Below are 23,388 nucleotides of genomic sequence, written 5' to 3'. Positions count from 1 at the left end.
AAAGAAATATAGGAAGTTGGCCATACCTGTTAAAGTGTCACTGTGGCTCAGTAGAGAGAAAGCACATTATGTGGAGGAGAAAGAGGTGACAGAATGAAAGAAAGAAGCAGCACCACAATGTTTGAGCAGTGTGAAGGCCTGAAGCAATACCAAGGTAAGGAGCCCTCTCTTTGCAGTGAATTGTGATGCGGGAAAAAATGACCACAAGATTAGTTTTGTTAGCAACTGTATTGTATTTAAAGTGCATGATTTATGTACAAAAATACAGCTGTGTTGGCCTCAGCACCCAAAAGAAACGAGAGAACAGAAGAAAGGCACAAACTCCGGGGAGGAGAGAGAGGAAAAAAGAGAACAGTACAGAACAAAGAAAAGTGAAGTTAAAGAAAGACTAAGTAACAAGACAGCCTCGTTCCACACTTCAATTGGATCCATTCATACACTTCAGGTTCCTTCACTAACAAAGTGTTAAACATTGTCTTTGTAATCAACACTACTGTATCCACACTACTGTATTTGCTCTTGACCTTAAGGCAATAATAATCACTCACATCGCTTTTTTAAAGCATGACAGAAGTTATATTGAGGAAAACGGTACGTGGACAGTCGTATTCAATCAAGTATCCTTCTTGTTACAGGTCCAATAATCTATGGTCATTGACTGAATCTACATAGTGAGGAAAAATATCCAGTAGCCTACATTACGTCAAGTCCAAAGAGCAACATGCTGTCACCTAGGCTGCTATTCAAACGCAACTGTTAGCCCTCAGTATATTCCACTCATTCGGTGAATAGGGGGGAATTTCTAAATGCAGCACTCTTGTGGCCACCAGAGGTAATTGCACAAGTTGTTTCCTTACCCTGTCAGACACACACTGCAAACTCTAGCCTTAAGGCCTTTGCAGACTACGATTTTACCCATCTTATGTCATGATTTTGTCACCCCCCGACAAAGTTTCCAAGTCGTGGGCAAATTCTTAGGTCGTAAACGATTGTCGGATGTCTTGGCACGTAGGGTCTGCCAATTAAGTACCACTACATGCAGTCGTAGGCTCCGACCAACTTTTTGGGGGCCTTTATCCTGTAGTGTGGCTGGTGTTATGAGCCGATCCACGGTGACAGACCAATAGGAACACAGCCAGCACTAATGATTAATATTATTGTGATTAGTCAGATTAATATAATTGTTCGATTTAAACATGTACATGCTGTGCAAGAAGAACGATTTCCCTAATAATCTTGTTTACATGACATCTGAAAGCCGGCTACCTGATGGGATTTTGATAAATGCACAAAATCAGCAATCAAAATAAACGTTCTACCACAGCGTCCATTTTATTTTGGGAAAGCCTGTTTGGACATATAAAGTTGGCATACTTCCAGTTTTTCCGAACTCACTTCACTCGCGGAAAAGCAGTGTGCTGGTTCATGCGCAGATCAAAATACACCGATGCCTATGTCTGCTGACGTGGCCAATTTGGTAACATTGCACAGTGTGACGTGATAATCGTCAAAGACTGAATCCGACATACAAAGGCCTATAGACAAAACCTTTCAGGAACTGCGCTATTCATCACAATCATTAAAATCAATCTCCTCAGTGCACACTCACACACACTGGCGGGTCACAGAGCAGGACTACATGAGACCACCATTGACATATATCAGACAACCAAGGGGGAGGTACATGTCTTGCCTCTGGGCTGTCCAACCTGCTCAACATAGTCTCTGTGTGTTCTCTTTCAGCTGGTATCCATCCCCTTTGGCCAGGATCAGGGTTCAGTAAGTGCTAAGGGGAGTCTTATATGGACTTCTAGGAGCAGTCTGATAAAAGTGCTTTTTGTCCTTTAAATTACCCATCTGGCCCGGGGGCATTGCCAGGGGCACAGACTACGAGAGCGGGGAGATGAAGAATGAAAGAGCGGTACATTTCATTCATTCATTATTTTCCAACAATACTCGAGTGAGCTTCACACTGTTCTATATTGACATTTTTTTCTTCTAAACTCCAATAAGTTTAAGGTAATTATATAACTAGTATGTGGTAAAATAATGTAAATGGTTAAATATGGATACTTTTCTATACTACTGCCCTCTACCACCTTGATATCCCATATCTAAACTTAAATTCACACCCTAAATAGTGTCAGCTAACATTAAGGACAGTCAATTAATGTTGTCAAAAGTCAGACAAAGAACAGGATTCCCAGTGGGGGAAAATGTTCAATTTTGACAGGCATCATACTGTAACCAGGTAGACTAACAATCAAATCAAAGCTTAAAACAGGTGTATAAAATACCACACAATACAAAAAAAACTAATACAAGGATGCAAGCACAGAAGCCACAGCACTCACGCAGTGTTGTTTTACTTCAGAGAATCTCTCTCAACTTTACTTCCTATTCTGCTTAATACTGTTATGATATAGAAATGTATGTATATTTATGTACAATACATAATTTACAACAATTTTTATGCTTATATGGATCCAATTGTTGTTTTAAAATAAATTCTTTCCGAAGTCAATTTCACAAAATTAAATGTGCCAAGATTAATACTTCCTTGTAACGATAAAAATGTCAAACAAGACAAGGTCTTTTACACAGGAATTTAAGACTCACTGTGGGAAACATACAAGCATGTAACACACTGAAATATTGCATAAGCATATCAGGAATATGCATATAAATATTCTCTAAGGTAAATCACTAATAATCACACCTGGTGCATGGCAACACTGCTAGCTACTCAACAGTCTGACTGTCAAAACTGTCATTCAAAAAGTCAGGATTATTGCCTGATAGTCAAGACTGACGTAACATAGTCTTGACTGCTATTTGATAGTCATGACGACCTCTGTTGCAAGTTCTCTTTGAATAGACATTGCAACTAATAAAGACATGGCTGTTTGAAAGTTGGAACGCATCAGACAACAAGAGCCACGACTTCAAAGGAGCAGCGAGACACCGCTGTTCACTAGTCAAAACACTGGCTCTACGGCGAATGGCTTTGACCCCGGTCACGTAAATAAAAGTCTAGCACCTTTCTCCAGACACAAGATGCAGCTTAGCTTACCACCTGGCTGACCTGAGTCTTCATAGAGGTATTGAACAACAACACAGGACATCAAATGTCTGCTTATTAAAGATATGATGCCAGTCCTGTCTGTCTGTTTGGGCTCTACTGTCTCTAGGCTTCATCCAGCTGCAGGTTAATAAACTCCTGCATGCACTTCCTGTATTGCATCTCGGTGGGGCTGTTGGTGGAATATTGACCTGACTGCATGTAGGGCCCCTCCGCCTCCCGCATCTCCTCATTCATCTTGGCCAATCGCAGCCTGGGAAAAAGGGAGGGTGGAGCGAGATTTGAACAAAAGTTAAGAGATTGATATGGGGAAAGAACAGTCACTTAATTCTTTCATGTTTTGCCAACCCGTGTACGGTACAATTTTAATGATGCAAACACAGAATGTTAGCTTTTATTTAAAGGTTACAGGTATCCATTATATATTTTTAAATAAACGCACTTTACGTATCCAGTATCTACTGTATATATTCTATTAAAAAAGGCCAACAGGCACAACACTCACAATGTGACAATGTCTGCATTGGCAGCGTCCACTGCCATGGATAGTGGCGTTTTCTCTTCAATGTCTGCCGCTTTCTGATTGGCTCCTCTTTTCAGGAATAAACACACTTGACTGTATTGGAGAACAAAAATTCAAAAGGACCAATAAATTTTACCCCAACATGAACTTAAAGATCATAGACTGTCAACTTGGGTCACCACAATTAACCTCAAACACAAATAACCTCAAATACTACCCTGGTCTATTATGGTCAAATCATTTACAAACCGCCTTAGCGGAGGCTTGACATAATGGCTTTAATCTAAACCAAAACACATAAAAAAAGGTCAGATGACTGAGATGGAGTCAAAGAAGCAGTCTTATCTTATTAAGCCAAGTGAAATCGTCTAGGAATAACAGACCTTTAATGCTGGAGCTGTATTTTTTGTACAGGCCTCTAATGTCTACTCTATAAGAGCAGTCATTGTATGGGGTCTTTAACGGGCCTAGTAAAAGAGTGGAGGATGTGGTAGTGGTAAGTAGTGAGGGGGAGACTGACCCAGTGTGACCCAGGATGGTGGCGTGGTGAAGTGGTCCTCGGCCCTGGGCGTCCTGCTGGTTCACGTTGGCCGCATTTTGGAGAAGGAACTCACAGGTCACCAAAGAGCCCTGGAATAATAGGTATGAAATGCAAATTTACACACGCATACAGGTGACAGATGTTTAGAAAAGGACCAGTCCATTTAACACACGAAGAACACACACACTCCCCATGCCTGTCCACAATACTCAAGTATCCTATCCATCCATCTCACCCCCTGCACAGCCATGATGAGCGGGGTTCTCTTATCGTTGTCGGTGTTGACCCAGTTGACCTCTGCTCCGTGGGCCAGGGCCTCGGCCATGTCAGGCAGGCTGCGTGCACACGAGGCCCAGTACAGCTGCAGTCCCGGGGAGTACTCCTTGGGCTCCGAGAACACCACCACCTCCTTACAGGGCGACGGAGGGGGCAGGGTGGCAGGCATAGTCATGGGAGGCGCCTCAGCAGCTTCTGGGGGTGGGGGGAGGGGTAGAAAAAGAGAGAGGGAGTAAAAGGGTTATCAGGAGTTATCAAGGTGTAAATTGTTTGTTGTCATGGCAATCAGAAGTATATTTAAATAAAGGAATTTAAATAAGATATGGCGTTCCAGTTTCAATGTGTGCACATGTATAGGGTTATTGAACAGCTAGCTATATTTCACTATAGGCTGGGTACAAGTGAGACTCATCAGGCTGGTGTGTATGTGTCTTACCTGCTTCAGCCAGGCTGTTTGTGGAGGGGATGGTGGCCAGCATCTCCCTACTCCCATCAGCACTGTTCTGGATGCCACTGTCCGCACTTCTTACTGCGGGGGACCAAACAGTCACAATCACTCACAGTCACTACACAACAGCACAACAGCGCACACACATTCACCAACTTCAACCAAGTGGTTAGAGAAGTCAGTGTACTTTGGCCACCACACCCAGTGAAGCCATTTCCCGGCTGACCCCACAGCCACGATAACCCCTAAACAAGTCACTAACCACAACCACGTGATGAGACAACCCTGAGAGGAACACATGGTATGCTCCACACCAATACATTCAAGATGACTGCACTATCCATTTAGAGAGTGAGATTGGGGTTGTGTTAGGGGGATGGAATGGGTATTAGTCGACAGCCTGAGCGGTGAGTACAGATGGGTGGAGGGAGGTGGAGAGCGAAACACACAGAACCGTACTTACTGCTCCTAAGCTTGGCGGAGGTGTCAAAGTAGGAGAAGAGCGAGTCAAGCTCGTCTGGACAGAAGAGAGAGTCACGGCGGGCCTCCAAGCCCTTGGTGGCAGCTAGGCAAGGACAATGGATGGTGTCGGAGAGTAAAGGGCACGAGGTGGAAGGGTAGGAAGGAAAGAATAAAAGGCAGCGAGGGGGAAGGGGTTAGTCCAGAAGCACAGAGCAGCCGGAGGAGGGTGGAGAAGAGAGGGATTGAAAGGAGAGGATAGAAGCACAAGCAGTTAAGACTACAGGCTAGGCTACCTCAAAGAGAGAGAGCAAAAAGAGAGAAGATGGGAGAGAAGGTGCCTTCTGTTGTGTGTCCTGAGCATGACATGGTGTTGTTCTATTATACTAGTGTAGCGCAATTCTGTTGCCGTACCTTTAAAAAGGCACACTCCATAGCTGGTACTGTATTTTTGGTCAATAATAATAACAACAGTAACAGGCCCTAATGCTTGATTGTTTTTGTTTTGGAGGACTGAGAGGGATGGGGTCTTCGCAAGTGTAAAATCAAAGAGGAAGAGGAACAGGTGCTATGATTGGCGTTTTTGTGCTGCACCTTTAAGAGACTGGATCCGGGACTTGTTGACACCTACCTGACTGACTTGAGGAATTGGAGGCGGGCCGGAGTTTGGGCGTGGGCGGGGGCGGCCGGGGAGGCAGGTGCTCCGAACTGCTGCTCAGCCTCTTCTCTTGCTTGGACAGGGACACCACCTTGGAGCGCAGCTCCTCGTCAGACGGGCGCCGCACGAAATGCCGGTCCACGTACTTGGCCCTGATGTAGGCCTCGATCTCCTGCCTGGGGAAAGACATGGGATGCAGAGGGAAAGTGAATTCAACAAACTGAACAAATCTGGCAACCCAGGCAAATACGGCAAGCAATCTTGAGAGTGAATTCAACAAATTAAACCAATCTGGCAACCCAAGGAAAGATGGCAGTCTTTGAGCAATACTATTACACACATGCTGTAGTATCACACTTGCTACTTATGTGGGGCTACCCTTTATTTATTTAATAGAAATAGAATGTAATTTTTCAGATGCTTTTATCCAAATCGACTAGCTGTACAGTGTTTATTTAATGAGGTTCATGGATGAATAATCCACAACTCTAATGTTGCAAGTGCCATGAATTGTCCCTTTAATGTTAATATTCGTCATCATCAATCAATCCAATCAATGGCCAAACCAATGGTTAACGTTAACCATCGCCACCCTTGTCTCCATGATGGTAGACAGAGAAGTTGCAGTACCGTACCTGGGGTCTGCTGGCCTTGGCTTCTTGGCTCCCAGTTCCTCTCTCCGAGCCTCGTAGATCTGGTTGATGACCCCGTTCCCCAGCTCACACATCAGCTGTGTACCACACACACACAAACAAACAAGGAATAAAGTTACTATGTGTCAAAATTAACCAGCACATTCAGAGGACAACATGCCACATTTAATGTAAAGTGACATATAAAGTCAGGCATGTAAAATCATGACATATAAAAAGTCGGTTAAGTCATGACGTTTTGGCTGTGTTTATATAGGCCGCCCAAGTCAGATTTTCCCCCTCAATAATTGGGCAAAAGATCAGAACTGGGCTGCCTGTGTAAACGTAGCCATAAAGTCATGACGTGAAGTCCGCTGTAATCTGTAACCATTACATTTGAGCATTTATTTGTCACCAATGAATGTAAAAGAGTCTGAGTATGTGAAAGTCTGAAAGAGACAATTAAGTATGTAAGCTGCCTTAAGACTTCTGCATGCTTCAGTTCGCCCGTCCAAACAAGTGTTCTTGCATACTCCCTTAAAAGAACTTAGCTTGAAAAACAAGAAAAAAAAGCGGCAATAATACTGTTTGTCCATTTTGAGACGCCGCAGCCAGTATACACTTCCTCAAAATAGTCTGAATTAATCTAAAATAACTCAAGAAATTTGTCATTAATTCACGCAATTTTACACCTGTTGTTTGGTTCAGTTTTTCTCAATAGAATGACAACAAAGACTTTATTGAAGAATCCCTACTGTTGACCAATCACCGGCAAAGGGGCGTAGACAAACATGTCACAAAATGTTGTCATAATATATGTAGGAACTGTTTCGTCTGGGAAGCATGTGGACACCTTTAGGCCCATCTGTTAGGCAAACCCTCCTCCCACTCTCTCTCTCTTTTCTCACCTTGAGTAGTTCCGGTTCCCATGAGTCCAGGGTGAGCGAGCGCACCTTGGAGAAATGGACCCCCAGACTCCTGCAGATGGAGAGTCTGTTAGCAACTCAAACATCAATGATATTGTCTAAAAATAACTAAATGACTCCACACAGCTCCAAAGGCTGTGTAGTTTGCATTACATGCTGGTCCATTGAGGGTGTAGTGTGTGCTGTGGCCACAAGGTGGGAGTGTACAGTCAGTAAGAGAGTACAGTCCAAAATGTACTTGGGGCCAAATTTGCTGAGCCTTTGATTTTTTGTATTATTATTTCCATCTAGTAACAAAACGTTGAACATTTGTACTGTTGTATAGCACCAGTCTAGTACCTTGTTGTATAGTACCTTTATAATACCATTGTAAGATAAGTCCAAAGTATTATCTCAGTGTCATCTTGATGGTACTTCGGTATAGTACGTTGGTGAATACATATGAAGTTTGGTACTTGTATACAGTAGTGCCTTGGTGTGTAGTATTTGCAGTGATAGGAATGTACCTGTGTATTCCAGAGCACTGGATGCAGAGGGTGATGCCCAGGTTGATGCTGGCCCAGCGAGGGTCAGGCTGGCCACAGTCGCAGCAGCAGGCATTGCCCCCAATGACCATGACCCTCTGGAGGGCACTCTCCCCCTTTAGTGACTTTTCTTTGGGCTCGCCGCCTGATTCCAGGCTGCCAGTCGACGTGGAAGACTTCCGGTCCAGCTTCTGGTGTGGAAAGTCGAGTACATGATGTTATACACAAGACACACACACACACACACACTCACTCTCTAGAAGAAGATTACTTTATTGCCTATTGTCACAGACCACATAGATTTGTCAGGCAAGACAGATACGCACAAACACACAGAGGGGTTGCAGCACACTAGAGGGATATCCTTTATTTTTGTTCACATCTTTTGTCTACAAAGTATGTCTGATTATTTTCGTCCTGACATTGAGATAATGGATGGATTGCATAAGTTAACCCAGTGTGTGGTGACTCACCTCAGCGTCCTCTCCCTGCTCCCTGAAGGCGGTGGCGATGCTGTTCTGGACAGCTTTGATCCAGGCCTGCCTCAGCTTCTCAGAGTCCGCCTGCATCATACAGCTCCTGAGAGGGGAGGGACACAAAGAGACATCAGCCTGTCCCCTGGCCTGCTACTGGAGCTCTTCACTATGTGTCGCTGTGTGTGTGCGCGTTTGTGTATGTGTGTGTCTCCCTCTCGGTGTGTGCGCATTTCTGAGTGCACTTGTATCTATAAATGTATACACACCTAAACTTCTTGCACATTTTGCTGTGTTACAAAGTGTGTTTTTTTTGGTCAATGATCTACACAAAATACTCTGTCAAAGTGGATAATTATTTATTTATTTTAAATTACAGAAAAATTGAAAAATACCACTAATATATACTGAGTATTCATGAGTAGAAGTATTCAACCCCCTGAGTCAATACATGTTAAAATATCCTTTGGCAGTCTTTCTGAGTAAGTCTCTAACAACTTTGTACACCTGGCTGAAAATTGAGTCAAAACTCTAACTAGGCCACTCAGTAACATTCAATGTCATCTTGGTAAGCAACTCCAGTGTATAGTTGGCCATGTGTTTTAAGTTATTGTCCTGCTGAAAAGTGAATTTGTCTCCCAAGATCTGATGGAAAGCAGACAACCAGGTTTTCATCTAGAATTTTACTTGTGCTTAGCTCTATTCCGTTTCTTTTTATCATAACAAACTCCCTAGTCCTTGCCGATGACAAGCATACCCATAACATGACGCTTGAAAATAAACCCATGCTTGAAAATATGAGAAGTGGTACTCAGTGATGTGTTGTGTTGGATTTTCACCAAACATAACGCTTTATATTCTGGACATTTCTTTGCCACATTTTTTTGCAGTTTTTGCCTTATTTCAAAACAGGAAGCATTTTTTGAATATTTGTTATTCTATACAGGCTTCCTTCTTTTCACTGTCAATTATGTTCGTTTTGTTGAGTAACTACAATGTTGTTGACCCATCCTCAACTTGAATAGTAATTGACTCAAGACATTTCAGTTTTTCATTCATTTGTAAAAATGTTGAAAAACATAATTCCACTTTGACATTATGGGGTATTGTGTATAGGACAGTGACAAATGAAAATCTCAATTTAATCCATTTTAAATGCAGACTGTAACAAAACAAAATGTGGAAGGAGTCAAGGGGGTGTGAATACTTCCTGAAGGCACTGTGAATTCGGAAAGTATTCAGGCCCTTTGAATTTATCCACATTTCGTTACATTACAGCCTTATTCTACAATGGATTCAATAATTTCCCCCCTCATAAATCCACACACAATACCCCATAATGACAAAGCAAAAAAACGTTTTTAGAAATTTTAGCAAATGTAAAAAACAATTTCACATTTACATAAGTATTCAGACCCTTTACTCAGTACTTCGTTGAAGCACCTGATTACAGCCTCGAGCCTTCTTGATTATGACGCTACGAGCTTGGCACTCCTGTATTTGTGGAGTTTCTCCCATTCTTCTCTGCAGATCCTCTCAAGCTTTGTCAGGTTGTATGGAGAGCATCTCTGTACAGCTATTTTCAGGTCTCTACAGAGATGTTCGATAGGGTTGAAGTCCAGGTTCTGGATGGGCCACTCAAGGACATTCAGAGACTTGTCCCGAAGCCACTCCTGCGTTTTCTTGGCTGTGTGCTTAGGGTCGCTGTCCTGTTGGAAGGTGAACCTTCGACCCAGTCTGAGATCCTGAGCGCTCTGGGACAGGTTTTCATCAAGGATCAATCTTGGTTTCATCAGACCAGAGAATCTTGATTTTCATGGTCAGAGTCCTTTAGGTGCCTTTTGGCAAATGCCAAGTGGGCTGTCATGTGCCTTTTAATGAGGAGTGGCTTCCGTCTGGCAACTCTACCATAAAGGCCTGATTGGTGGAGTGCTGCAGAAGGGCCTGACCAAGGCCCCCGCCCCCCCCCCCTCTAGGAAGAGTACTGGTGCTTCCAAACTTCTTCCATTTAAGAATGATGAAGGTCACCCTGTTCTTGGGGACCTTCAATGCTGCAGAATTTTTTTTGTACCCTTCCCCAGATCTGTGCCTTGACACAATCCTGTCTCTGAGCTCTACGTTGAATTCCTTCAGCCTCATGGCTTGGTTTTTACTCTGACATGCACTGACAACTGTGGGACCTTATAAGCCAGCAGCATACCACCCTACATACCACTGCTGGCTTGCTTCTGAAGCTAAGCAGGGTTGGTCCTGGATGGGAGACCAGGTGCTGCTGGAAGTGGTGTTGGAGGGCCAGTAGGAGGCACTCTTTCCTCTGGTCTAAAAAGAATATCCCAATGCCCCAGGGCACTGCCCTGTGTAGGGTGCTGTCTTTCGGATGGGACGTTAAACGGGTGTCCTGACTCTGAAGTCATTAAAGATCCCATGGCACTTGTCGTAAGACTAGGGGTGTTAACCCCGGTGTTCTGGCTAAATTCCCAATCTGGCCCTCAAACCATCACGGTCACCTAATAATCCCCAATTTATAATTGGCTCATTCATCCCCTGTAACTATTCCCCAGGTCGTTGCTGTAAATGAGAACATGTTGTCAGTCAACTTACCTGGGGGAAAAATTAGAAAATTATATAGACAGGTGTGATCCTTTCCAAATCATGTCCAATCAATTGAATTTATAACAGGTGGATTCCAATCAAGTTGTAGAAACATCAAGGATGCTCAATTTCGAGTCTCATTGCAAAGGGTCTGACTACTACATTTCTAAAACCCTGTTTTCGCTTTGTCATTATGGGGGATTGTGTGTATATTGATGAACATATATATTTTTTTGGAGTAAGGCTGTAACATAACAAAATGTGGAAAAAGGGAAGAGGTCTGAATACTTTCCAAATGCACTGTATACAGTTGAAGTCTGAAGTTTACATACACCTTAGCCAAATACATTTAAACTCAGGTTTTCACAATTCCTGACTTTTAATCCTAGTAAGAATTCCCTGTCTTAGGTCAGTTAGGATCACCACTTTATTTTAAGAATGTGAAACGTCATAATAGTGGAGAGAATGATTTATTTCAGCTTTTATTTCTTTCATCACATTCCCAGTGGGTCAGAAGTTATCATACACTCAATTAATATTATGTAGCATTGCCTTTAAATTGTTAAACTTGGGTCAAACGTTTCGGGTAGCCTTCCACAAGCTTCTCACAATGAGTTGGGTGAATTTTGGCCCATTCCTTCTGACAGAGCTGGTGTAACTGAGTCAGGTTTCTAGGCCTCCTTGCTCGCACACGCTTTTTCAGTTCTGCCCCAAATGTTCTATAGGATAGAGGTCAGGGCTTTGTGATGGCCACTCCAATACCTTGACTTTGTTGTCCTTAAGCCATTTTGCCACAACTTTGGAAGTATGCTTGGGGTCATTGTCCATTTGGAACACCTATTTGCGACCAAGCTTTAACTTCCTGACTGATGTCTTGTGATGTTGCTTCAATATAGCCACATAATTTTACTTCCTCATGATGCCATCTATTTTGTGAAGTGCACCAGTCCCTCCTGCAGCAAAGCACCCCCACACAACATGATGCTGCCACCCCCGTGCTTCACGATTGGGATGGTGTTCTTCGGCTTGCAAGCATCCACCTTTCTCCTCCTAACATAATGATGGTCATTTTGGCCAAACAGTTCTATTTTTGTTTCATCAGACCAAAGAACATTTCTCCAAAAAGTATGATCTTTGACTCCATGTGCAGCTGCAAACAGTAGTCTGGCTTTTTACGGCGGTTTTGGATCGGCCTTTCAGGTTATGTTGATATAGGACTCGTTTCACTGTGGATATAGATACTTTTGTACCTGTTTCCTCCAGAATCTTCACAAGGTTCTTTGCTGTTGTTCTGGGATTGAGTTGCACTTTTCGCACCAAAGTACATTAATCTCTAGGAGACAGAACGCGTCTCCTTCCGGAGCGGTTTGACGTGCTGCGTGGTCCCTTGGTGTTTATACTTGCGTACTATTGTTTGTACAGATGAACGTGGTACCTTCAGGCATTTGGAAATTGCTCCCAAGGATGAACCAGCCTTGTGGAGGTCTACAATTTTTTTATGAGGTCTTGGCTGATTTCTTTTGATTTTCCAATGATGTCAAGCAAAGAGGCACTGAGTTTGAAGGTAGGCCTTGAAATACATCCACAGGTACACCTCCAATTGACTCAAATGATGTCAATTAGCCTATCAGAAGCTTTTAAAGCCATGACCTCATTTTCTGGAATTTCACAAGCTGTTTAAAGGCACAGTCAACTTCGTGTATGTAAACTTCTGACCCACTGGAATTATGATACAGTGAATTCTAAGTGAAATAATCTGTCTATAAACAATCGTTGGAAAAATGACTTGTGTCATGCACAAAATAGATGTCCTAACCGACTTGCCAAAACTATAGTTACTTAACAAGAAATGTGTGGAGTGGTTGAAAAACCTAAGTGTATGTAAACCTCCGACCTCAACTGTATGTGCAATATATTGTGTGTGTGTGTACTCACTTGGTGGGGGACACCACTTCAAAGCAGAAGCGGCGTTCGATATCCTCACAGTGTTTGACTGTGCATAGCCGCAAGTCCTCCACCACCACTGTGGGATTATCCTGGGTAAGGAGAACACACACAGTCTTAGTAAAACGAACACACTACAATGCACAATACACACAACTCAGATACAATTGCACACACACAGCGCTCTGACACACATGCTCAAATGGAAATGCTTCATAGATTCTGATTTCACATTGTAACCAGCAGCAGTGAATTGTTTTCCTCCACATTCCACAAACTCATCATCTGTTAACTGTGCTCCTTATTCAACGCTACTTCATGACATAAAAAATGTAGGGGGAATATTGGGCTGGAAGTGAAACATGTATAGTACCGTTCAAAAGTTTGGGGTCACTTAGAAATGTCCTTGTTTAAAAAAAAAAAAAATTGGTCCATTAAAATAACATCAAATTGATCAGAAATGCAGTGTAGACATTGTTAATGTTGTAAATGACTATTATAGCTGGAAACGGCAGATTTTTTATGGAATATCTACATAGGCCCATTATCACTCGTGTTCCAATGGCACGTTGTGTTAGATAATCCAAGTTTATAATTTGAAAAGGCTAATTGATCATTAGAAAACTATTTTGCAATTATGTTAGCACAGCTTAAAACTTTGTGCTGATTAAAGAAGCAATAAAACTGGCCTTCTTTAGACTAGTTGAGTATCTGGAGCATCAGCATTTGTGGGTTCGATTACAGGCTCAAAATGGCCAGAAACAAAGAACTTTCTTCTGAAACTCGTCAGTCTATTCTTGTTCTGAGAAATGAAGGCTATTCCATGCGAGAAATTGCCAAGAAACTAAAGATCTCGCACAACGCTGTGTACTACTCCCATTACAGAACAGTGCAAACTGGCTATAACCAGAATAGAAAGAGGAGTGGGAGGCCCCGGTGCACAACTGAGCAAGAGGACAAGTACATTAGAGTGTCTAGTTTTAGAAACAGACGCCTCACAAGTCCTCAACTGGCAGCTTCATTAAATAGTACCCGCAAAACACCAGTCTCAATGTCAACTGTGAAGAAGTGGCTCCCGGGATGGATGCTAGCATCCCGGGAGCCACTTCTTCACTGTTGACATTGAGACTGGTGTTTTGCGGGTACTATTTAATGAAGCTGCCAGTTGAGGAAATTTCTAAGTGACCCCAAACTTGAACAGTAGTGTATATTTGATGGTGGGTGGTGCAGTTGGAGTCTGCATTCTAAATCAATCAAATTTATTTCAATCAAATGTATTTATTAAGCCCTTTTTACATCAGCCGATGTCACAAAGTGCTGTACAGAAACCCTGCCTAAAACCCCAAACAGCAAGCAATGCAGATGTAGAAGCACGGTGGCTAGGAAAAACTCCCTACGAAGGCCAGAACCTAGGGAGAAACCTAGAGAGGAACCAGGCTCTGAGGGGTGGCCAGTCCTCTTCTGGCTGTGCCGGGTGGAGATTTTAACAGAACATGGCCCTATTAAGTGCACTACTTTTAACCAGGGCCTATAGGGAATAGGGTGCCATTTGGGACACTGCTGGAGTCATCGGACTTACCTTGAATTTCTTCTGGTAAACTAACTGATTGTTTTGAATGGAGAACCAGCGCCTGAAAGGAGATCACACCAGCAGTCACGGTCACAAGTAAACGGGTGACACAATTTATCGCATTTATCTCAGAGGCTGAAGGTTGACTCTGAAATGCATGCTAGCATTCCAACTATTCTCAGAGAAACAAGTTAGTTAAGAAAGTAAATTGAAATGGTTATAGATTTAATGAAATATAAATATATAGATTAAATGTCCCTAGACCTGATAATATGGTTTTTAAATCCTGGATTCCTATTCTAGAAAACTATGCTGTTTGTCATGGTTTGACAGAAAATATTGGGGAAAAGGTTGTGTGTGGTAACATTTAACTTTGTAACATTTGAAACCCAATTGTTTGCCTGAGACAAATAGTTGATTAGATATTACAAGTTATTCTAAAAAGGCATGGTTCCAGAGACATCCAACTTGCAGTACAGGGAATGGCTTTGGAGGCTACAGGACAATAAAGAGCTGGAGGTCTACTTGCTAACTCCATGCAGCACACAGAGCCATGCGCCAATCAGGCAGCGCTCCCCGTGGTGTCAGTTGACTACGCCACATGTCACTATTGATCGCCATGGAGACGCCGCCTCAGCAGCTTGAATCCCTCCCTCTATCCATCCCTACCTCCCTCCATCCATCCTTCCCACCTGGCTGACTAGGGCCATGGGCGGATTCATACTAAACAGAGAATTATCACCTCTCCACCCTAATCACCATACAGTTAGAGGACATAAAGATTACTTCTTCCATGCATGTTCAACATACTGGACATGTATTGTGGAGTTTAGTGCACTGGTGAAGCTGTGCTCGGGGACATATCAGCTTGACCAGAAAGAGACAGGGGGGGAAGGTGAAGGGAGAGAGAGAGAGCGAAAGAGAGAGAGAAACGGGGGAGAACGATAAAGAGAGAGACAAGGGGGAGAAGGAGAGAGAGAAAAAAAGAGGGAATGTCAGAGAATGAGGGAAGAAATAAGAGCATAATTTCTTGCAGCTGACCTGTTCCATGTCTTGAAGGCATTACTGGCCCTCTTAAACAGGTAGCCCTCCATCGCGATGCCATTGTCTGCGTCCACATTGTACTCCAGCTTGGTGTCGTCATTCGAGAAGTCCTGCAAGAGAGAGTCAGTCAGGAGTGTCAACAGAAACAGTCTGATCCTGATTCACTGTGGGTGGCCAGTTGAGGACGATGAGTGACTCAGTACTCTGTGCCACTGAGCCACACATCTGGGGTCCAGAACAAGGAGGTATCACCAGCTAGTTTAATAAGAAATGCCCGTTTTGCTACGGTGGGCGTTCACCCGTTGCACTCGTGGGAATTGGCCTATATATATAGGGCTAAATTTAAATGTTTCTTACAGAACAAATATGAAAATGCATCCATGGTAGCAATTGATAGGGAACAGTTTGGAGATAATGGGATTTTTTGTTGTTAACCAAAGGTGAGTACACAACAGTTTACCTGACAAGTCTGAATCCAAATATTACACTGTTCACTTTCTGTGCATTTTACATTGACTGTACTTTTCGTAACATTTGTTGATAACGAAATCTTAAAATACTCTGGATACATTCAGTAACATGAAAAATGTAGGGGAAGGTGCAACATAAGACAAAAAAATTACAAGGGTTTGAGTGAGATGACTGACTGGTGTCTCCAAGTGGCCATACACCTAAGCAATTTCAATGCACTTTTATGACAAAGAAATCTTCAACTATAAGGTACTTTTTTGAGCTCTCTGAGCTGTGTCGTTGAGGAACTAGAGCAAGCATTATTTTGGAACACAACCCTGCATCCCCGCCATGCACACAATTTCTGTTGTTGTACAAAAACGGTACATTATAAATCACAATCTGGGTCAGGTGTGCTTGATCTCTTGTCAACATACGATCTTACGGTGTTAGGCTTTCACAAGGTTATTCGGAGAAACAGATCGTAATTTTGGTGTCCATAGAAAGTAGTCATGAGCGCATTCAGGTGCGTTTGCTGAGGCAAATGTCCTTCATAGGCTCATTCTGTTCAGAACAACCCAGGCTATGACGACATGTCATCTTGTAACAAACAGTGACATAAATATTGACACTGTATATGACAAGTTTTATGATTTGGAGATGTGGAGTAGATTTGGACTCATGGGTGTTTGACTTGCTTGTATAGACTGTCATGACGTGGCCCTCTTTGGGTATAGTGAGTGGCTTCCCCCTCTCAACCTCCTACACCCAGGTTCTGTTATCTCAGGTCGTAAATTCCTGGAGGAGACTCTCTCCTCCTGGCCATGCAGAAAGAGACACAGAGAGAACAAAGGAACTTCTTCTACATCACAGAACTTGAGAACTGAACAATATCCATGTTTTGGAGAATGTGTAAACGGTAGGTGGAGAAGCCAGCTACGACCCGGTCCGTTTTGTTTCATGTTTGTGACCTCGTGAAAGACAATACAGCCACATTACCATAACTCTGTTTATACAGGAGCTGACTTGGAATTCTAAGTTGGATGACAAGTAAAAAAAAAAAAAAAAAAAATCCCCAGTTGGAGCTCGTTTTTTTTCAAGGTCCCTGTTGTCTTGAACGCACCGAACTCTGAGTTCCCAGTTGTTTTGAACGCGGCATTTCCCTCACCCAGTGTGACGATGGTCCAATGTCCTCCGTCACTTAATCTAAAGACATGCTTATATGAATAACCAGATGATTTACGGTTGATGAGCACATATATTTATTTATAATAAAGTGGGTTAGCGATGTCCTACTGATTGTTGCTGATCATCAGTAAAAGAAGAAACATGTATAAGAGTTTGGAGCACCGGCAACTGGTTTGGCGCGGAAACCTATTGTTGTGCGTCTCCCTGTAAACTGTTACTTTCTTATCACGTAGGCTATGCAATGATCAGAAGTTACCTATATAATGTGATCATGTTTAGCAATTGAAACGTTAAGGTGAATCTTTAGAAATTATCCCTGTGTTTTCCTCTGTGACTGAAGAGGGTTCTATCCATTTCCTGGCCCGAGACATGACGGTCAAATGGGGTGCTTTCGATCGCATAGTTAATGAATAGTGCGGTAGTAGCTTATCCCGGGGAGACATACATGTTTATATCCCAGATGGTATTTATGCTCCAAAGCAGGGTTTCCCAAACTTGGTCCAGGGTTAGGGGAAAGTCTAGAGGCAAAACGAGCCAGCTACTACACTGAACAAAAATAGAAAAGCAACATGTAAAGTGTTGGTCCCATGTTTCATGAGCTGAAATAAAATATCCCAAAAATTGTCCATACGCACAAAAAGCGTATTTCTCTCAAACTTGGTGCGCAGATGTGTTTACATCCCTGTTTGTGAGCCTTTCGCCTTTGCTAAGATAATTCATCCACCTGACAGGTGTGGCATATCGAGAAGTTGATTAATACGCATGGTCATTGCACAGGTGCAACTGTGCTGGGGCCCCCCCAAAAAACACTATAAAATGTGCCGATTTGTCACACAATACAATGCCACAGACGTCTCAAGTTTTGAGTGAGCGTGCAATTGGCATGCTGACTGCAGGAATATCTACAAGAGATATTGCCAGTGAATTTAATGTTCATTTCTTTACCATAAGCCGCCTCCAATTTAATTTTAGAGAATTTGGCAGTACGCCCAACCGACCACACAATCGCAGACCATTTGGTGTCGTGTGGTCGAGCAGTTCACTGATGTCAACGTTGTGAACAAAGTGCCCCATGGCGGCGGGGGGGTTATGGAATGAGCAACGAACAACGAACACAATTGTATTTTATTGATGGCAATTTGAATGCGCATAGATACCGTGACAAGATCCTGAGGCCAAATTGTCGTGCCATTCATCCGCCGCCATCACCTCATGTTTCAGCATGATATTGCACGGCCTGCCCCATGTCGAAAGGATCTCTACACAATTTCTGGAAGCTGAAAATATCCCAGTGCTTACATGGCCTGCATACTCACCAGACATGTCACCCATTGAGCATATTTGTGATGCTCTGGATCGACGTGTACGACAGTGTGTTCCAGTTCCCGACAACATCCAGCAACGTTGCACAGCCATTGAAGAGTAGTGGGACAACTCCAAAGGCCACAATCAACAGCTTGATCAACGCTATGCGAAGGTCATGCGTCGCGCTGCATGAGGCAAATGGTGGTCACATCAGATACTGACTGGTTTTCTGATCCACGCCCATACCTTTCTTTTTAAGGTATCTGTGACCAACAGATGCATAACTGTATTCCCAGGCATGTGAAATCCATAGATAAGGTTCTAATTGACTGTTTTCCTTAAAATGAACTGTAACTCAGTAAAATCTTTGAAATTGTTGATTGTTGCATTTATATTTTTGTTCAGTATTTTTATTCTGGTTAGAGCCAGTTTGCACTGTTCTGTGAAGGGAGTAGTACACAGCATTGTACGAGATCTTCAGTTTCTTGGCAATTTCTCGCATGGAATAGCCTTCATTTCTCAGAACAAGAATAGACTGACGAGTTTCAGAAGAAAAGTCTTTGTTTCTAGCCATTTTGAGCCTTTAATCGAACCCACAATTGCTGATGCTCCAGATACTCAAATAGTCTAAAGACTGCCAGTTTTATTGCTTCTTTAATCAGAACAAAGTTTTCAGCTGTGCTAACATAATTGCAAAAGGTTTTTCTAATGATCAATTTGATTTTTAAAATGCTAAACTTGGATTAGCGAACACAACGTGCCATTGGAACACAGGAGTGATGGTTGCTGATAATGGGCCTCTGTATGCCTATGTAGATATTCCATGAAAAATAATCTGCCGTTTCCAGCTACAATAGTCATTTACAACATTAACAATGTCTACACTGTCTTTCTGATGAATTTGATGTTATTTTAAATGCGCTTTTCTTTCAAAAACAAGGAAATTTAAAAGTGACCCCAAACTTTTGAACGGTAGCGTACATACATACATACATACACACCTACTCATTCAAGGGTTTTTCAAGAGTTTTTCTTTTTATGCCTTGTTAAAAATTAATTTGTGGAATTTCTTTCCTTCTTAATGTAGGGTCAGTATACAGAAGATAGCCCTATTTGGTAAAAGACCAAGTCCATATTATGGCAAGAACAGCTCAACTATGCAAAGAGAAACGACAGTCCATCACTACATTAAGACATGAAACAGTCAACCCGGAAAATGTCAAGAACTTTGAAAGTTTCTTCAAGTGCAGTCACAAAAACCATGATGAAACTGGCTCTCATGAGGAAAACCACAGGACAGGAAGACCCTGAAGTTACCTCTGCACCTAAGACTGCAGTCCGAATAAATGCTTCACAGAGTTCAAGTAACAGACATCTCAACATCAACTGCTCAGAAGAGACCGCGTGAATCAGACCTTCATGGTACAAATTGCTACAAAGAAACCACTACTAAAAGACACCAATAGGAAGAAGAGACTTGCTTGGGCCAAGAAACACGAGCAATGGACATTAGACCAATGGAAATCTGTCCTTTGGTCTGATGAGGTCAAATTTGAGATTTTTGGTTCCAAACGCAGTGTCTTTGTGCGACACAGAGCAGGTGAATGGATGATCTCTGCATGTGTGGTTCCCACCGTGAAGTATGGAGGATGAGATGTGATGGTATGGGGGTGCTTTGCTGGTGACATTGTCAGTGATTTATTTAGAATTCAAGGCACACTTAACCAGCATGGCTACCACAGCATTCTGCAGCGATATGTCATCCCATCTGGTTTGTGCTTAGTGGGACTATCATTTGTTTTTCAACAGGACAATGGCCCAAAACACAGTGATGGAGTGCTGCATCAGATGACCTGGCCTCCACAATCACCCGACCTCAACCCAATTGAGATGGGTTTTTGTTATTTAACCTTTATTTAACTAGGCAAGTCAGTTAAGAACAAATTCTTATTTACAATGACGGCCTACCGGGGAACAGTGGGTTAACTGAATTGTCAGCTCAAGGATTCGATCCAGCAACCTTTCGGTTACTGCCGCAACGCTTTAACCACTAGGCTAACTGCCGCTGTTTGGGATGAGTTGGACCGCAGAGTGAAGGAAAAGCAGTCAAGAGTGCAAAGCTGTCATCAAGGCAAAGGGTGGCTACTTTGAAGAATCTCAAATATAAAATATATTTTGATTTGTTTAACAATGTTTTGGTTACTTCATGATTCCATACGTGTTATTTCATAGTTTTGATGTCTTCACTATTAGAAAATAGCACACACAAAAAAACTGGAATGAGGGAGTCCAAACCTTTGACGGGTACAGTACATACAGTTGAAGTAGGGAAGTTAACATACACTTAGCTTGGAGTCATTAAAACTTGTTTTTCAACCACTCCACCCTTGCTAACAAACTATAGTTTTGGCAAGTCGGTTAGGACATCTACTTTGTGCATGACACAAGTCAGTCAATTTCCCAACAATTATTCACAGACAGATTATTTCAATGTATGACAAGTCCAGTGGGTCAGAAGTTTACATACACTAAGTTGGCAGTGCCTTTAAACAGCTTGGAATATTCCAGAAAATTATGTCATGGCTTTAGAAGCTTCTGATAGGCTAATTGACATAATATGAGTCAATTGGAGGTGTACCTGTGGATGTATTTCAAGGTCTACCTTCAAACTCAGTGCCTCTTTGCTTGACATCATGGGGAAATCAAAAGAAATCAGCCAAGACCTCAGAAAAAAATTGTGGACCTCCACAAGTCTGGCTAATCCTTGGGAGCAATTTCCAAATGCAAGTATAAAACCATGGGACCACACAGCCGTAATACCGCTCAGGAAGAAGACGTGCTCTGTCTCATAGAGATGAACGTACTTTGGTGCGAAAAGTGCAAAACAATCCCAGAACAACAGCAAAGGACCTTGTGAAGATGCCGGAAGAAACGGGTACAAAAGTATCTATATCCACAGTAAAACGAGTCCTATAATCGAAATAACCCGAAAGGCCGCTCAGCAAGGAAGAAGCCACTGCTCAAAAACCGCCATAAAAAAGCCAGACTACGTTTTGCAACTGCACATGGGGACAAAGATCGTACTTTTTGGAGACATGTCCTCAGGTCTGAAGATACAAAAATAGAACTGTTTGGCCATAATGACCATCGTTATGTTTGGAGGAAAAAGGTGGAGGCTTGCAAGCCAAAGAACACCATCCCAACCGTGAAGCACGGAGGTGGCAGCATCATGTTGTGGGGGTGCTTTGCTGCAGGAGGGACTGGTGCAAAATAGATGGCATCATGAGGAAGGACAATTATGTGGATATATTGACGCAAAATCTCAAGACATCAGTCAGGAAGTTAAAGCTTGGTCGCAAATGGGTCTTTCCAAATGGACAATGACCCCAAGCATACTTCCAAAGTTGTAGCAAAATGGCTTAAGGACAACAAAGTCAAGGTATTGGAGTGGCCATCCCAAGGCCCTGACCTCTATCCTATAGAAAATGTTGGGGCAGAACTGAAAAAGCATGTGCGAGCAAGGAGGCCTACAGACCTGACTCAGTTACACCAGCTCTGTCAGGAGGAATGGGCCAAAATTCACCCAACTTATTGTGGGAAGCTTGTGGAAGGCTACCCAAAATGTTTGACCCAAGTTAAACAATTTTAAAGGCAATGCTACCAAATACTAATTGAGTGTATGTAAACTTCTGACCCACTGGGAATGTGATGAAAGAAATAAAAACTGAAATAAATCATTCTCTCTACTATTATTCTGACATTTCACATTCTTAAAATAAAGTGGTGATACTAACTGACCTAAGACAGGGAATTTGTACTAGGACTAAATGTCAGGAACTGTGAAAAACTGAGTTTAAATGTATTTGGCTAAGGTGTATGTAAACTTCCAACTTCAACTGTATACAGTTCATTTGGAAAGTATTCAGACCCTTTACTCAATACTTTTTTGAAACACCTTTGGCAGCGATTACAGCCTCGAGTTTTCTTGGGTATCACTCTACAAGCTTGAAGCACCTGCACAGGTATTTCTAGGTCTCTACAGAGATGTTCGATCGGGTTCAAGTCCGGGCTCTGGATGGACCACTCAAGGACATTAACACTTGTCCTGAAGCCACTCCTGCATTGTCTTGGCTGTGTGCTTAGGGTCGTTGTTCTGTAGGAAGGTGAACCTTTGCCCCAGTCTGAGGTCCTGAGCGCTCTTGAGCAGGTTTTCATTAAGGATCTCTGTACTTTACTCTGTTCATCTTTCCCTCGATACTGACTAGTCTCCCAGTCCCTGCCGCAGAAAAACATCCCCACAGCATGATGCTGCCACCACCATGCTTAACCGTAGGGAGGGTGCCAGGTTTCCCCCAGATGTGACGCTTTAAAGTCAGGCCAAAAAGTTCAATCTTGGTTTCATCAAACTAGAAAATCTTGTTTCTCATGGTCTGAGAGTCTTTAGGGGCCTTTTGGCAAACTCTAAGCTGGCTGTCATGTGCCTTTTACTGAGGAGTGGCTTCCGTCTGGCCACTCTGCCATAATGGCCTGATTGGTGGAGTGCTGAAGAGATGGTTGTCCTTCTGGAAGGTTCTCCCATCTCCACAGAGTAACTCTGGAGCTCTGTCAGTGACCATCGGGTTCTTGGTCACCTCTCTGACCGCCCTTCTCCCCCGATTGCTCAGTTTGGCCAGGTGGCCAGCTCTAGGAAGAGTCTTGGTGGTTCCAAACTTCTTCCATTTAAGAATGATGGAGTACACTGTGTTCTTGGGGA

The 23,388-nt window shown here is 42.8% G+C and overlaps 1 protein-coding gene across 3 annotated transcripts in view; it reads right to left on the bottom strand.

Annotated features, from left to right (window-relative positions):
• Nucleotides 1-23,388, bottom strand: part of LOC139540689 (arf-GAP with coiled-coil, ANK repeat and PH domain-containing protein 2-like) — a 120,471-nt gene that overhangs the window by 2,613 nt on the left and 94,470 nt on the right. Inside the window, exons 10-23 of one of the 3 annotated variants that reach the window (XR_011668254.1) lie at nt 15,690-15,802; nt 14,658-14,709; nt 13,070-13,170; nt 8,543-8,648; nt 8,052-8,260; nt 7,528-7,597; nt 6,623-6,717; nt 5,961-6,163; nt 5,334-5,435; nt 4,859-4,951; nt 4,382-4,617; nt 4,126-4,235; nt 3,588-3,698; nt 27-3,335 (exon numbers count right to left, since the gene is read on the bottom strand). Coding sequence is in view for 2 of the 3 variants with exons in the window: in XM_071344553.1 (XP_071200654.1) it covers nt 3,274-3,335; nt 3,588-3,698; nt 4,126-4,235; nt 4,382-4,617; nt 4,859-4,951; nt 5,334-5,435; nt 5,961-6,163; nt 6,623-6,717; nt 7,528-7,597; nt 8,052-8,260; nt 8,543-8,648; nt 13,070-13,170; nt 14,658-14,709; nt 15,690-15,802 (1,663 nt within the window). In the remaining variant the exon portion in view is untranslated. The remainder of the gene's footprint in view (nt 1-26; nt 3,336-3,587; nt 3,699-4,125; nt 4,236-4,381; nt 4,618-4,858; nt 4,952-5,333; nt 5,436-5,960; nt 6,164-6,622; nt 6,718-7,527; nt 7,598-8,051; nt 8,261-8,542; nt 8,649-13,069; nt 13,171-14,657; nt 14,710-15,689; nt 15,803-23,388) is intronic. The other 2 variants (XM_071344553.1, XM_071344554.1) reach the window with 2 other exon arrangements.

Source organism: Salvelinus alpinus, chromosome 16, assembly GCF_045679555.1.
Source record: "Salvelinus alpinus chromosome 16, SLU_Salpinus.1, whole genome shotgun sequence".
In the NCBI taxonomy this organism is placed as follows: domain Eukaryota; kingdom Metazoa; phylum Chordata; class Actinopteri; order Salmoniformes; family Salmonidae; genus Salvelinus; species Salvelinus alpinus.
Note: the sequence above shows the minus strand (reverse complement) of the source record. Positions and strands in the feature narration are given on the sequence as shown.